A 14,948-nucleotide genomic window follows, 5' to 3' on the forward strand; every position below is an offset into this window, starting at 1 on the left:
GTGGTGCCCAATCTCAGCTCCCCATCCTGACTTCATCTCCCCTAGTTACAACAGTTCTTGGGGAATGAAAACAGGACCGGGAGGTGAGATTTGTCACCACACCATGGCTGTCACTGCGCCATGTTTCCCCTGACACAAAACAAACTTCTAGGTTTGTTGCTTATACCCAGTTTTCTGTATCAGGATTGAGGTATCTCACTGTAGGAAACATATCCCCAGCATCACAGCTGCATCTGGGAGACTGTTGCTATTGGTTGATGCTGTACATTAGTATTTCAAACTGTGGTTTTAATGATAAACAGTAATACTAACCAACATTCATTTTACCAAGGTTTTGCGGTAAATTCGTTACAACATGATGGTTAAATTAAGCATAGGCATTAAGCTCACAAACAATCAGAAATGTATATAGAGCATGGGCTTGGGTGTGGTTTAGGAGCTCCATAGCATTTTTTGTGACTTAGACCAACATGAAATTAGCCAGTTTGGCTGGAATGCACAAATTTAAAAAAATCACATGGCATTTTGAGAGGCTTACGAAGTTTAAAATTTCATAGGTCTACTGGAGTTAAGACGTACGTTTTGATCTGATACTGCAAGTCAAGATATGCTTTGTAGCCTCTATAGCACCACCTATGCCTTTAATGTGTTTTTGACACCTCTGTTGTGCTGGCAAACTCATTAAATGTTGCATGCTCATTAAGGTATTGCAACATTTTAAAAATATTCCCACAGTTTTTTTTTTGTGTGTGTGGCTAGATGACTGTAGTGCTCCCTAACCTTTCCAAAGAATTTTTAGCTCTTGTTGCCACAGACTTTCTCCAATCTTCACAACTTTTGGTAGGAATATTGCTCTCAACATGTTGCACATATTGCTACTGACTGGTATTAGCTCAGCCCAGCAGGGAGTCGGCCATATTGGAATTTGTTCATTTCAATTAATTAAATTCAGTTGATTTTCACAAACTCTTTTAAACTCAAAATGTGGTCAGGATAAACTCCAGATACTCTTGATAAAAGGTGAATGATTTTAAAATGTGAAGGAATAGTCAAACAATGTGTAATGGCATGCAGTTTATTTACCTGAGATGCAACACTAGACCATATGGGAACATTAATATAGTTAAAATTTTCACATTTCAAGATCTTTCCAGTTTAAGTGAATGTGTTGTTTCACCAGACAGTTTTTACATGCATTCAGTGTGCCAAACACTTTACCATGCATGCACACGGCAATAAATAAAATTGTGTGCTCACCCAAGCACTGAGAAAACCCTCTTGTTTACCAGGACAAACACCAACTGTACAGGAGCCAGCCGGGGATTTGTGAGTATGCCCACATCTGCCTGGTTCCTCTAACCCTGTACAACTCTTGAGTAGGAGAGAGGCCATTCCCTGTCGAGCAGTTTGGTTCCAGAGCCCACAATGTTTGTAGAGGTGAGCCTAAATATATTTAGCTGGTATTTCTAAACCACCTGCATTAGTTCTAGGTTCTTCCTAAAAGTAAGGCTACATTCCATGTGCCAAGAGCCAATTTCTTCTGCCAGGGTCCCTCCTGCCAAGTGCCTCTTTGCCCATACTCTGGGTCTGATGGTCATGGCCCTGCAGCCTTAATCTGGATCTTGTGGGTGGTGCATCCAAAAGATCCTCCCACATTGCCTTTTCAGGCTGAGCCCAGCTGGGTTGCATGGGCTGCCCAGCTGACAGGAATTAGACAGTAGCCCCAGGCCAAGTTCTTGTTTTTGTGCCTTTCATAATGTCTTTCATAAGATTTTCACTTCAGACCTGTTCGTCATAGGAGATCGTGCTGAGAGCTCGAAGATCCTGACAACATAGCCCTGGAGGTCATTAAACCCCACAAGCCAGTGACTGCATATAGCTATGGCCAAAAGCTTGTTGGTGCATGTTATGATTGCTGTGATGTGCAAGACACTGACAGTATCACAGAAATGATGATTAAAAACAAAATTCAGATATAAACTGAAAAAAGCACAGAATTTGCAAAGCTTAAAAAAAGTTCTGTACCAACAAACAGAATACACCAGCCTTTTTTTTTTACCAAAACGGCAGTCCAATCGACACAATGTTAGCCCCAGTTAACCTCTATAGCATGATAACCAAGTCTAGTATACTACCCTGTTCTCTTCTGTTTATGTTCACATGTCTGTTGTCTGCTTCTTTCAGTCTGAGGTGAGGCATAGTTCTGATGCTGGCCTCTGCGTTTAACAATGTGGGAACAGCAAACAGTTGGCTGAATGTTTAATCCTTAAAGTGTTTATTGATTCTAGTAGTGTTTGCAGGTCATAGACATTATTTGGTTTCTACATACTGATCAAAGAGTTTGTTACAAACATATAGCTGATTATTGCTGACATAAAGTAGCTTCTTTATTTTGTTCCTTTTTTTTTAAAGAAAGATACTTTAAAATCCCTTAAAATAAAATGAATGTAAAAAGTAAATCCACATAAATACATAGATGAATGAAGGGCAATATGGATGTGTATCCTTTACCAGCTCTTTACCTACTCACAAATAATTAAAGGAGCATGGGATTTTGTCTCCATATGTTTTGTGGATTGGCAACAGGCATATAACTTCACTGTTTCACACAAGACCAGACCCCACACTGCATTGATTAGCCCAGCAAACCTAAAGATGATGAGTACAGTTTTTCTATCTAGCAACTGCTAGCATGTTGTTTATTGGCAAGAATCTAAACGAGAACTAAATAATGTTTAGCTTTATTTTACTGCAGTGCTGTGTGCTGCACACAGCCATTGTAAAATGCTACACAGATTATCATATGAGCACATTATAAGCAATGCAGCGCATAAAGTAGTGCAGTCGCTGCATCTGTTGTAAAACATGGGTTGTAGATATTATATGTGCCTGTGAGAACATTAACCAGTAGTACATGTTGGTTTTAGTTTAATTTTAAGCTAAAATTGTCTTCTTGAACTCAGTATTATAATTAATGACATCAGTTGTAATCATTTTTGTTTCACAGGATAAGCTTTGAATCTGTTTTTAATTAGGTCTTATTTATTTATTTATTTTTTTTTTTTTATAACAGAAAATATTTAGTTACACACCAGCCTTACTAATTTGTTAGTAATATAATTAACTGAATAAGAAATATCCTATAGAAAACCAATCCATTAATACTGTCATACTTGTTTGCATATCAACATAAGCTGCCTTTACTACAGTTTGAAATGTTCCCGTTCATGATTCACATTTTTACGCACCATGTTTTAAAACTTACTGACTTTAGCTTTCTAGAGCACAAAGGACTTCAGATTTACAATTGGAGCTGTAGAGGAGGAATTCAGTTAATCTGTTAGTCTGGGCTAAAAGAGTAAGAATTTCCTATTATGGCAATACATAAAAATAGATCACAATGGATTAATTATTTTGTAGTGTGTTTGTTTTGATGTCGTAAACCTGTCCTAACACAGTTGGTATTGCAGGAAGAGTTTCAAACCCAAAACCTAACGATCTAAGCCCTTTGCAGTAAGCCAAGCACTTTCATGTCAAACATATATCTCAAAATATATTTGGCCAGTATTTTGATCTTATTTGATCAGATCTGTTTACATGATATTGTACTGGCTGACTGCTAGTCTGGCTATTCTTTGTTAGACTAATGTCAAACCATTGCTGCACATTTAAGCAGTAGGTGTATGGGCAGACTTTCTGGGATAAATAGGACACCTGGCCTATTTTTTCTATTACCCTACTACACCATGTGTCATTAAATGTCAAGGGACTTGTGACTCTATACCTTTTATGTCCTTTAAAGCACCCTCTTATTCTCCAATTTTTATGTATGATTCTTATCAGAATCCCAGTTTTCAGGGTTAGGGTGCAGACAAGCCCTTGAAATACTGAAGTCTTTGCTTTGACATTGCTATCATCTTGTGTCACAATCCTCCAAGGGAAGAGAACCAAAAGAAAGTTCAAACCGAATTCCACTGGCATTAGAGGCTGGGTTTATTGTAGACTGGAAAATATTTAATATTAGCATTTTAAATTTTAAAACAATTGTGTAAATATGCATATCACAGAAGCACAGAAATATTTGCAAGACTATTGTTTGTAAACTATGAAACTAGTAATATGAGCACAGTGTATAGAATTATATGGTCTTTTAATAAAGCTTGAAAAATAGCCTCTTATTTGAAGTAAAACTGTAAACATATTAGATTAACCTCCTTTCTATAGTGGTCTAAAGATCAATAACAACAACAAAATCCCTGATGCTGTGTGCAGCATAACAGGGAAAGTCCTGTTATTGCAGAATACATGGAAAAACAAGAAACTGTATGATTTCTTTTTACAAGTATGGTTTCTGATACAGTTCTGTATGTAGTAAGCGAAAGTAAATCAAGCTATGTCAGGTGTCTAAAGCATTTTTAACTTGCTCCTGAGGCACCATGCTTGTCATATGGGGATGTGTTCAGGGCCAAGCAGTTGATTTAGATCACTGTAGGATGTGTAGCTGCAGTAGAGTGCTTGTCCATTAACAGAGTGTCTCAATAATGTTGAGCGGCTGAATAAATGTTAAATCTGATTTCATAGGATTTACATTAGTCATTAAGATTAGATACATATAGGCTTACTGCAACCATCATGATGTCAGCTTTAGAAAACGAATCTTAACTGATTTATGAACATCTCTTCACCTTCCTCTAAGTTGATCAGAAAACATAGGACATATTTGATACTAACTGCCTTACAAGTTTAAAAAAGCAGTAATTATAATAAAAAAATATTTCAAAGCAATCAACAACAGGAACATGCCTGTAAGTGAGATATCATTGTCTAAAATATGTCTACGGGGCTAGTATTTCAATAGCACATCGACCTGTGTATGTGGTTACATAAATATGCTTTAAAAAAAATGTCAGGGTGCACTATCTGGCTGTGTGAGCCTCCATATCTGTGCGTGTGGGTTGAGTGAAGGGTTTTTGGACCTGTGCAGTTAATGTGTTGATGAAAAACCCTTTTCTGAGACAGCAAATTTCAGTGACTGGTGCTGGAGGAACAGAAAAGTTTGAAAATAAGCAAAATAAGTCTGGCTCTACACGGGTTAGAAGCACAGCTAGCCAGGAAACAGGCACTAGTGGTTTAGCACATCACAGCAGATGGTTTTTCAGTGAATGGAGGCTCAAAACATACATATTTAGAGGATAAAGCCTCATACCTATGAACATAATGTTGAGTGAAGGGTTTTCTGAGTATTTTGAATGTTTTCAGCTTTCTTCCTCTCACAACCGCAGAGGGCTACTGGGCTTGTGTTTTTTCCCCCACCCGTTTTCACAGTGTGACTTCACCAGTCAGTGAGCTCCCATAGTGCCCCCTCCCTGTGGCTCTCTTATATGCACATGAATGAACTCTGTACTTGGCCTTGCACTTAATTTAGTCAGACACAGCACAACAGAAATTTGACACACCACCCACATCATAATTTCGATTATATATACCTCCCTCATATTGAGATACCGTCCACATTTTTAAGTACCGAGGTGTACGTTATTACCATTATACCGCCCAACCCTATACTGGACTAAAATAATTTAGAGCATAGAATGTCCTTTTTTATGCCCTGTTGTTCATATGATGTCCCTAATATGAATCAGCAAGAAAGGCTGTGTTGCAGCTTAGTGATATTAAGACTATTTAGATAACACTCTCTCTCTCTTTTTTTTTTTATTTTTTTTCCCCATGGATTCACTCTCACTCTTACTCACTTTTTTTTGCTGCAGCACTCATGCATTTTTATGGAATGAGATGTAGGTCAGAAATGCTTCTTGTTGCAGCAGCCACTACCCATGACTAGCTTTAGAGAGTCAGCATAGTTCTTTTTGAAACGGAGAATTCATAATTTCTATTGTTTAATCTTAGATGAAAATCTCCTTACTGGGGATTAGTTAAAGTTTTAATTGAATGAAACATTTAATCGCTTTAATTACAATGACATACTGGGATTAATCAGGATTAAGTTAAATGTTAGTGTTTGTTTTTTGGAAGGGTAGTATAACAAATAATTGTGTAAAGTGGTATGCACCACATACTGGTTAGAGAACCATTCTATAATTAATTCATAATTACATTTCAAAGTAGTTTTTATGATATTTGGATTAGAATCTCTTAATTTGCTGAGTAAAAGTTGCAGGGAGAGAGAGAAAAGCACGGGGAGGTTTGTAAGAACTCAGAATGGTTGGGGAAATATACTGTAGAGGTGTTATTGTGGTTGTTGGTGATGTAGCACTTATAGATCGTATTGGTGCCAGTGGAGCCAGGTACCACCTTAGATACCAGGCAGACCGGTGTGAATTTACTGTTGTTGATGGTTAAGGGAATGGTAGACCTGTAAAGCTAGCTTAGAGATTGGTGGGTTTGGGATGTCAGACTTCACTGGTTTCATGGGCTTAACAGATGAGCGGAGGTGCCTTCCTGATGACCCTTGTGAAGTAATGTATTGGGTGGTTTGGGATGGGCTGAGTCCAGTGAGTAACCTTAACTGTTAAGGGTAGCTGGTTGCTAATCAGATCATAAACCCTCTTCTCCCTCTTATCTCTTCCTGCTGAATTTCTAACAGCTTGAACAATTACTGATGCTACTGTTTATCTGACTGTCTGCTTAGAAATCCAATGCATTTGTTTTATCCTTTTGTGCCAAAGCTGTCATGACGGGGGTGGGAGCAGAAGATGACATTCCACTTGGTGAGAGGAAAACTGTCACAGACTTCTGCTATCTTCTCGATAAGTCCAAACAACTGTTCAATGGTCTGAGGTCAGTCTGTTTTATAATAATAATGTTTATAATAATGCTTTTTATTTTCAGTACCTTTCAGAACACCCAAGGACTCTGAACAAGAGCAACTATAAAAATAACTAGTATAAATACATACATTAGTGTTCCTGTTTTAAATAGAAAACACAAAGCATGGTTAAATATGATAAAACACTCTGCCAAACAGTAACAATAATGCCAAAATGCTCTCATCAGACCTCTCAGAGAATGTAATTAACATTCATGACTTACAGCCCTCTATCACTGGCAAACAAATGTTTGAATTGCTGCAAGTTGGAGTGCAAGATTGCTAAAACTTGAAGGAATGGCAGAGCTATGTTAGTCTTGTGATAGGACAGCTGTAAGCTTTACCAGTAGTACATACAGAAGAGAGCAGTACAGGTGAAAGACAGCAGCTATTTATTAGCCTTTGTGAAGATATTTATAAGTATTTGATTGACTATAATACTGAGCTTATGAATCACACTATATGTAGGGTAGATCCGTCAAAGTGCAAATTAACCCTCTCTACCAGCAGCATTTTCTATTAACCCAATGCTCAGACATCCAGGGAGTTCACCACTTAATGGTTTTAGGTTGTATTTTTGTGAGTGTTAGTATTTATATTTTGTGTGATTAAATAATTAATTCTATGAGGTTATTCTCTTTTGGTTTGGTTTGTTTTGTATATGGTAAACTGTAAATGAGTGTCACAAAGCTTTCTCAATTACTTATTGCTATTAAATTTAAGAACATTTCTTTTTTATATATAAAATTTTAATATATAATTATATTTACATTTTTTTAACTTTTGGAGGCAGGTTAAAAGAGCTGAAGTTGGATAGTGGATGGACATGAATTTGAATGCTTCTCCAGATGATTTATAAGCACATGATGGCATGAAGTGTCAAATGCAGATGATAAATCTAAAAAAAAAATAATACTGAAATCTTGCTCACCGTAATTACATAGGATAACATGTAAAATAATCTATGCCAATACATTAGGGCTTCACATAAGGTTCAGCTCATTGTCTTCCTACCAACAACCATAACATTGCTAGCTCTATACATGGGTAATTAAAAACACTGCTGATCTTTACTGGCCTCCAAGGTGACTAAAGGTGTTATTGCATGATCAGTGCCTTTGGTTCCACCTGGATCTGCCACATTACACAATGACATGACACAACACCCCACTCACCTAACCAGGCCTGCATGCCCCTAAATTACCAAACACCCCACATTTGTATTTCCCCAACTACTGACTAGCTCTCTACTTTTGAAAACCCCTTCACTGCTTCCATTAGTTTTTGTCCTCTAAGGCCAAATTGCACAAGCATGGTCATGGCAGATTAATCTCTCTAACACCTATCTCTACTGATCTTAGATGAACTTGCCACTAGAATGTTTCTTGTAATTACATTGACCCTACTACAAAACATGCAGAAATGCTTGTTCCTGTCATATCTACATATTTTTTTTTTACCAAGAATATGCATTCTGTTAATAATTTTGAATAATTTTATGATTCCGTAACCCATATTGGTGTAGTGCATGATGTATGTTTCATGACTAATAAACACACATTCAGTGTTTTTTGGCCCCATTTCAAAATCCTTTCTTAAAGGATAATGTTGAGTTGATTTCCGGCCTGATTCTTTTAGCATTGTGTATATACAGACCAGAAAAGCTGTAAAATTATATGCTAATAATATTTAATGCAATTTTTTGTCATTGCCAATTCCATTCATTAGCTAAGACTTCCATATCACACAGTGCTACCAAGCTTGGAGGTTAAAAGCTCAGTGAACGGGATGTTGTTCGCTGCAGAAAGGGTGTTTTTTTTTATTATTCTTTTGGGTGTACCACACTTTTAACCATTTGTTTTTTTTTTCTCCACAGAATGCAATAATTGTCAGTGGATTTTGCAGTATTTTCATTTAAAGTGTTTACATTTTTAGTACTCATTAACAAAAGGGACTTTCCCTTTTGATCCTTCTTGTTTGTCATGCCTCTGATGTGACAGCAGTTCTGTAACACAAAAACTCATACAGATTTGATTACATACAAATATGTAAAATCTTAAATATAAAAATAAAATTAAAGGGAAAGGGAATAAAAAATTAAGGGAAGTAAGAGTGCTGATTAAATATGGTGAACAGGACAGAGAAGAAAGAGAACTAGGTGAAAATGACGAAAATCCAGTATTTCTGCTCCTCACTACTGCACTTTCTGGCATTTTTTTTTTTTTTTTTGGTTAAGAGGGTCATTCCTACTTAAAGGAACAGGTACTGATTAAACAGAGACTGGTCATTGACTGTCATGATTTTATTCCAACTTTGAAAATTAGTACTTGTATGGAAATCTGTATTTTTGACCATCTGATTGTTTGATTGGTTTGATTTTTACCCTCTCCCTCCCCAAACATAGTGTTAAAATCTATTAATATATTTTGCAACCTCAAAGTTGTTAACCCTCAACCATCCTCATCTTGCGTTCTTTCTTTTAATATCTCAGATATTTTTGAACATTCTTGTCCTGTCGAGGCCCTGTCCATTTATAATCATGCCATCTTTAAGGCACTAGATCAGCAAGTGCGAATTAGGATGAGAATGGTACCTTCATCTTGACCCTTTTCATGGTATAACCCAGAACTCTGGACTTTGAAAGACATTGTTAGAAGCCATTAGTTGATCCACAGCAAATCTGGTCTTGTGCATACGTTAGCTTATATTGATCACATGCAAGCCTGTACTAAATGCTACTTGCTCCTCTTATCACTCCTCTATCATTAGAAATGCAAGCTGCAAGCCCAAGGGGCTTTTCTTAAGTCTAAACTAATTTATTAAACCTCCTGTACAGGATATCCATAGCTAGCAGGTGACTTCACTGTGTTTTGTAACTGTCATATTCAGGACTTACTCATTACTCATGAACAAAAAACAACTCAATTTAACTATATTGTTTAAATGTTAATTGTTTCTTTCAGCACTTGTAATTGTCATTCATTCATTCATTCATTCATTGTCTGTAACTGCTTATCCAATTCAGGGTCACGGTGGGTCCAGAGCCTACTCTGAATCACTGGGCGCAAGGCAGGAACACACTCTGGAGGGGGCACCACACACACACACACACACACACACACACACATTCACTCACACACCCGCACCTATGGGCACTTTTGAGTCGCCAATCCACCTACCAACGTGTGTTTTGGACTGTGGGAGGAAACCGGAGCACCCGGAGGAAACCCACGCGGACACAGGGAGAACACACCAAACTCCTCACAGACAGTCACCTGGAGCGGGACTCGAACCCACAACCTCCAGGTCTCTGGAGCTATGTGACTGCGACACTACCTGATGCACCACCATGCCGCCCTGTAATTGTTGTTTAGTTTAAAAAAAAAAAAAAAAAAGAGTAATTCTCACTCATTTATCTGCATCTCATTTGTAAACAGAAATCTGTTCCACCGTATTTGTCAGTAGAGAGGAGCTCAGCCTGCATCGCAAATAGCCACATGCTCCCTACCCAGTGCACTTTTCAGATAATAAAACTAAATTTACTGCACCCAGACAGTACCCTAATTGAACAGGAAAATGTGAAATTTACAGTTGAAAAAATATAAAATCAGAAATAAAACACTATGTGAGTGCTGAAAATGTTATGACCTACATTTTGCCTGCCATAGGATGTAGAGAGACATTTGAGATAAGCTGTGGTTTGGAAACATCACTCACAGATCATTTGACATTTTCAGACAATGAAACTACTTCATTTAAGAAGAAGTGAGAAAAACTTAAACAGTTATGATGAACCATTATCCTCCAATACTCAGTGTTCAGAATCAGTGACCAGGTTATCTGCCCTTTAAACTGCTGTGAGCCATCCCCCCCCCACTCTCTCTCTTTCTCTCTCTCTCTCTCTCTCTCTCTCTCTCTCTCTCTCTCTCTCTCTCCCCCCCTCTCCTTGACTTTCTCTCTTTCCCTTTTCCTTGTCACATTCATTATCTCTCTCTGCCCCATCATTACATTTGTCCTCTCTTTCTCATTATTCCAGTATGTATTTACTCAGTATTTGAGTACAGCACAGGTGGGTGCAGTAACGTTGGTTGACTGATGTGCAAATTGTGATATTATACTTTGTGACACTGACACATTATACGTGCCTATAGCAGATTTGAACATAAGGGACACTGCAGAAGCATAACTGACCAAAATTAAATATTATTTTAACAATTTGGAAAAATTTGTTCAGTTTATAAACAGGGCTGGTGTACTTTGTTATTACAGAGCAGTATATTTTGTCTGTTAATTAATACATTTCATCTTAGAGTGTAGTTACGCTTTTAAAGACCCATCTGTTCTCTCTGTCCTAAACATCTCATGCTGCTGTTGGCATAATCAGATCTAATTGTTGTGTTATCCAGTTATGTTACATTTTCTATTTTCATTTATGCTTTTTCTTGTATGTTGAATAGCACGTTTTTGTTTTGTTTATTTTTTATTTGTATTTTTATATATCCCATTTCTCTGACTTGTTCAATTATTTAATTGTGAATTCACACTGAGCTTGGGGCATGAGCTGTAAAGATAAAGCACCATTATTATTATTATTGTTGTTGTTGATGATGATGATAATAATAATAATGCTATTATTATTATCATCATCAACATCTTTGCCGCTTAATCCATTTCAGAGTTACAGTGATTATTATTATGAAATTTGTGCCATGTGTTTATGCCTTATTTCTGTGCTGTGTACACAAAAATAGATCTCCTAAGTCTCAACATCTATTTCCTCTTCTAAATAACCTAATTCAAATGTGTGGAATATAAAGAAGCAGTTAATAAAATTGCTTGTGTACTGCATCTTCGTATGTAACACAAAATCACTGGGACAGATAAAACAAGAGTGGAAAAATATATAGAATATTCAAATATATTTGAATCTTCAAACATCCAATAATAAGCTGGAAATTGGTCACAGGTGAATGTATCATGCTTGGTTACTGAAAGAGCTTCTACCTAAATTTTTCAGATTTTTTAGACTATAGATTTTTTGAAATATATTTCACTGCCTAATGTAGAGTACCAATTAAACGTTTGGACACGCCCACTCATGGAGGGCTTCCTGTGTTTTGGGCCATTTTCCACATAGTGTGAAAGTACAGTAACAGTCAAAATTTTTGACATCTTTTATTCAATGGTTTTTCTTTGTTTTGTATTACTTTCTACACTGTAACTGAATATAGAAGACATTAAAACTATTAAGGAAAACATATACAATTATGTAATAAACAAGAAAGTGTTAAACAAACCAGAATATATTTAAACTTTAGGTTCTTTAAAGTAGCAACCTTTTGCTTTGATGACAGCTTTGCACACTCTTGCCTTTCTCTCAGTCAGCTTCATGAGGTTGTCACCTGGAATGGTTTTCAATGAACAGCTGTGGCCTCTTCAAGAGTTAATTTGTAGAGCTGCTTGCCTTCTTAATGTTTTTCAGACCGTAACTTGGTTTGTGCAGCGGTAGGGGCTGGTACACAGTTCTATGCAGTGAATAGCCCTACTGCACCAATGACTAATGAGAGGATGTGTCCAAACTTTTGACTGGTATTGTACATTATATTGTAAAGAGATTGAGGTAATCCAGAAAATGTGTTTTTAGGGCAATGGTGATTTGCAAGAAATTTGAGCCCTCAGGTGGCATGGTATTAGAAACGGCCAGACTACTGTTATTAAAAATAATAAAATCAAAAACACTTGTCACGTTCCACAGTCCAAGGCTACATCAAGAAAATGCAATCAGAAACTCTATTATACAAGGAGAATTCACACATCAATTCTATGTGGAAACACTAATGAGTTCTTTGGGCCCAAGCTTCTCAGAAGACCAAAACCAAGTAAAAACCTCTGTTGATGTCAGAGGAGTACTTATTACAGCTTGTTTGCATTAAAAATGGATGTTGCATTTTCCGTGCTGATAAAGAAGACCATAGCAGTTTCTATTGATAGAGACAAATATTGAGGGTTGCAGTGAGACATTTGCTGCCTTTAAATGATGTCTATTCCTGGGTTGTTTGTGATTACTCATTCAGACAGTGCCAGGACTCCTTCTTTATATTCTACCACAACATTGCTTCATAGGCAAATAGTGTGTGTGCTGTAATATCTTACTTGCAGTCCAGATCTGTCTTCTATGATGTATCATGTACAGGAGAATCAAACACAGCCAACCACAGACTGTTGAGCACCAAATGTCTTGTATCAAGCCAGAATGGGCAATAATAATTCCACTTGCAAAACTGTAAAAATTAGTATTTAGCAGTTCCCAAATGACTAAAACATGCTATAAAAGGAAAGGTGATCTAAACAGTGGTAAAAAATACTTATGTCCCATGTGTTTTTGGCGTAGGTTGCAGTTTCAAATGTGTTTATCTTTACAAAATACAATACAATTACAATTAGTTCTTTACTCTTTTTTTTTTGTCAGCTAAATAAATCTTCAAGAGAACAGATTTATGTTTTTATTGCATTCATCAGAATGTCCCTTCTTCTCTGGCAATGGTGTTTGTAAATATGTTTTCAAAAATATTAAAGCTTTGCTAAATGGTGATTTTATATATGGTATAATTCTGGAAATATGGTTGATTTAGTATTTTGTCAAGTTTAAAAATGTCTAGGTACTCCACAATAAAACTTATATGCATTGATACAAGTGTTTGCTCTTCATACAACACCAGAAAATAGCACATTGCTCAAGAATACATAAAGCACATATACACAACATGTGTACAGTAAAAACAAAATGTATAATATCAATTTTATGGCTTATTATTTTTAAGCCATGTTAATGCTTGGATATTATACATATATTTTATGCAGTTGAGAAGAGGGATTTTTGTTGTTCAGTTGTAGAAAGCATTGTCTTCTTAGCTGAAGTCTGCTTGGGGAAAGTGGCACTACTTTTACTAAAGTTAAAAAGACTTTAGTGAACGAAGGAGGGTTTCCCAAAATGGTTGTTACAGTTCTAAAATTGGCATTAAAGTAACTTTAAAGTCTTAGTGGTTTGTAAATCGCTAAGATTCTTAAGTAAGAGGAAACACACTCCTGATCTATAAATGTAGTAATAATAGAAGAGTATGGTAACAAATTTCAGGAACTTTTTGCCCCTTTAGCTAACACTCATTCCTTCAAACTGCTCTAGGAGGCACTATTGAAAATCTTTTCTACCATCTGTCTTTAAAATACAAACTGTGACCTCTGTGCAACATTATCAGTCTTTCAAAATAAACACTATGGATTTTCATATGTTAAAGATTGAAAGTCAGTGTTTACAATTGGTACAGAATCATTTTATGAGTGCTTTCCTCTGGCCTGTTTCTCTGGGCTAATTAAACTAGCACTGAAGCTTTTGGCCTATTTCTGCACTGAACTATAATCAACACCCTGAAAAGATGTGGAACGTCACTGCTATTATTATTTGGACTAATTTCCTTACATACTACTCATTTTGGATTTTCACTTTTTCAGTCCAAAGACTCAAGTGGTTATTTGGTGTGAAATAGTGTCTCTAAATGTAAGGAATTATTTCAAGCTGCATTCAATATGTTTTATAATCAATACAATATTTTTTGGAAGCCAGTGCAGGGCTTATAGGACTGGGCTGACATGCTCAAATTGCCTAGTTTTATTAAAGACCCTGGCTACAGCATTCTGAACTAGCTGAATTTACTGAGGTTTCTACAGGAATAGCTTGACCACAGTGTGCTACAGTAATCTAAACTTGATTAGTAAGGTCCTGTGGGTTTGTCAAATGATAGATCTGGATCAATTATGACTCCAAGATTTTAGCTGCTGACCCAGGTGATACAGAGGTGTAGACTGTATTTGTTGTTAAATCTGACAGTTTGCTACTTACAGCCTAACAAAGATGAAATGAAATGAAGTGTTTTGTCGTTTCATTTATGGTCACATCATAAATCAGAAAGCTTACTGAGAAAAATAAATGAAAAAACAATATATACTTATTCTTTTCAACTGCAATATGCATCCGGATTTGACAATATGCAAATGAAAAATTGATAAATAACATTTAAAGTTACATTTTAAGATGTAACTTTAAGATGTAATCTGTATGCTGACA

The 14,948-nt window shown here is 36.4% G+C and overlaps 1 protein-coding gene across 3 annotated transcripts in view; it reads left to right on the plus strand.

The window, feature by feature from the left end:
• scai (suppressor of cancer cell invasion) overlaps positions 1 to 14,948 on the plus strand; it is a 44,246-nt gene that overhangs the window by 3,967 nt on the left and 25,331 nt on the right. For 2 of the 3 annotated variants that reach the window (XM_066661821.1, XM_066661822.1), the window contains exons 2-3: positions 1,290 to 1,437; positions 6,687 to 6,798. In XM_066661821.1, coding sequence (XP_066517918.1) covers positions 6,692 to 6,798 — 107 coding nt within the window. In that variant the 5' untranslated portion in view covers positions 1,290 to 1,437; positions 6,687 to 6,691. The remainder of the gene's footprint in view (positions 1 to 1,289; positions 1,438 to 6,686; positions 6,799 to 14,948) is intronic. The other variant, XM_066661820.1, reaches the window with a different exon arrangement.

The sequence above is a fragment of the Hoplias malabaricus genome, chromosome 2 (genome assembly GCF_029633855.1).
Source record: "Hoplias malabaricus isolate fHopMal1 chromosome 2, fHopMal1.hap1, whole genome shotgun sequence".
Classification (NCBI taxonomy): domain Eukaryota; kingdom Metazoa; phylum Chordata; class Actinopteri; order Characiformes; family Erythrinidae; genus Hoplias; species Hoplias malabaricus.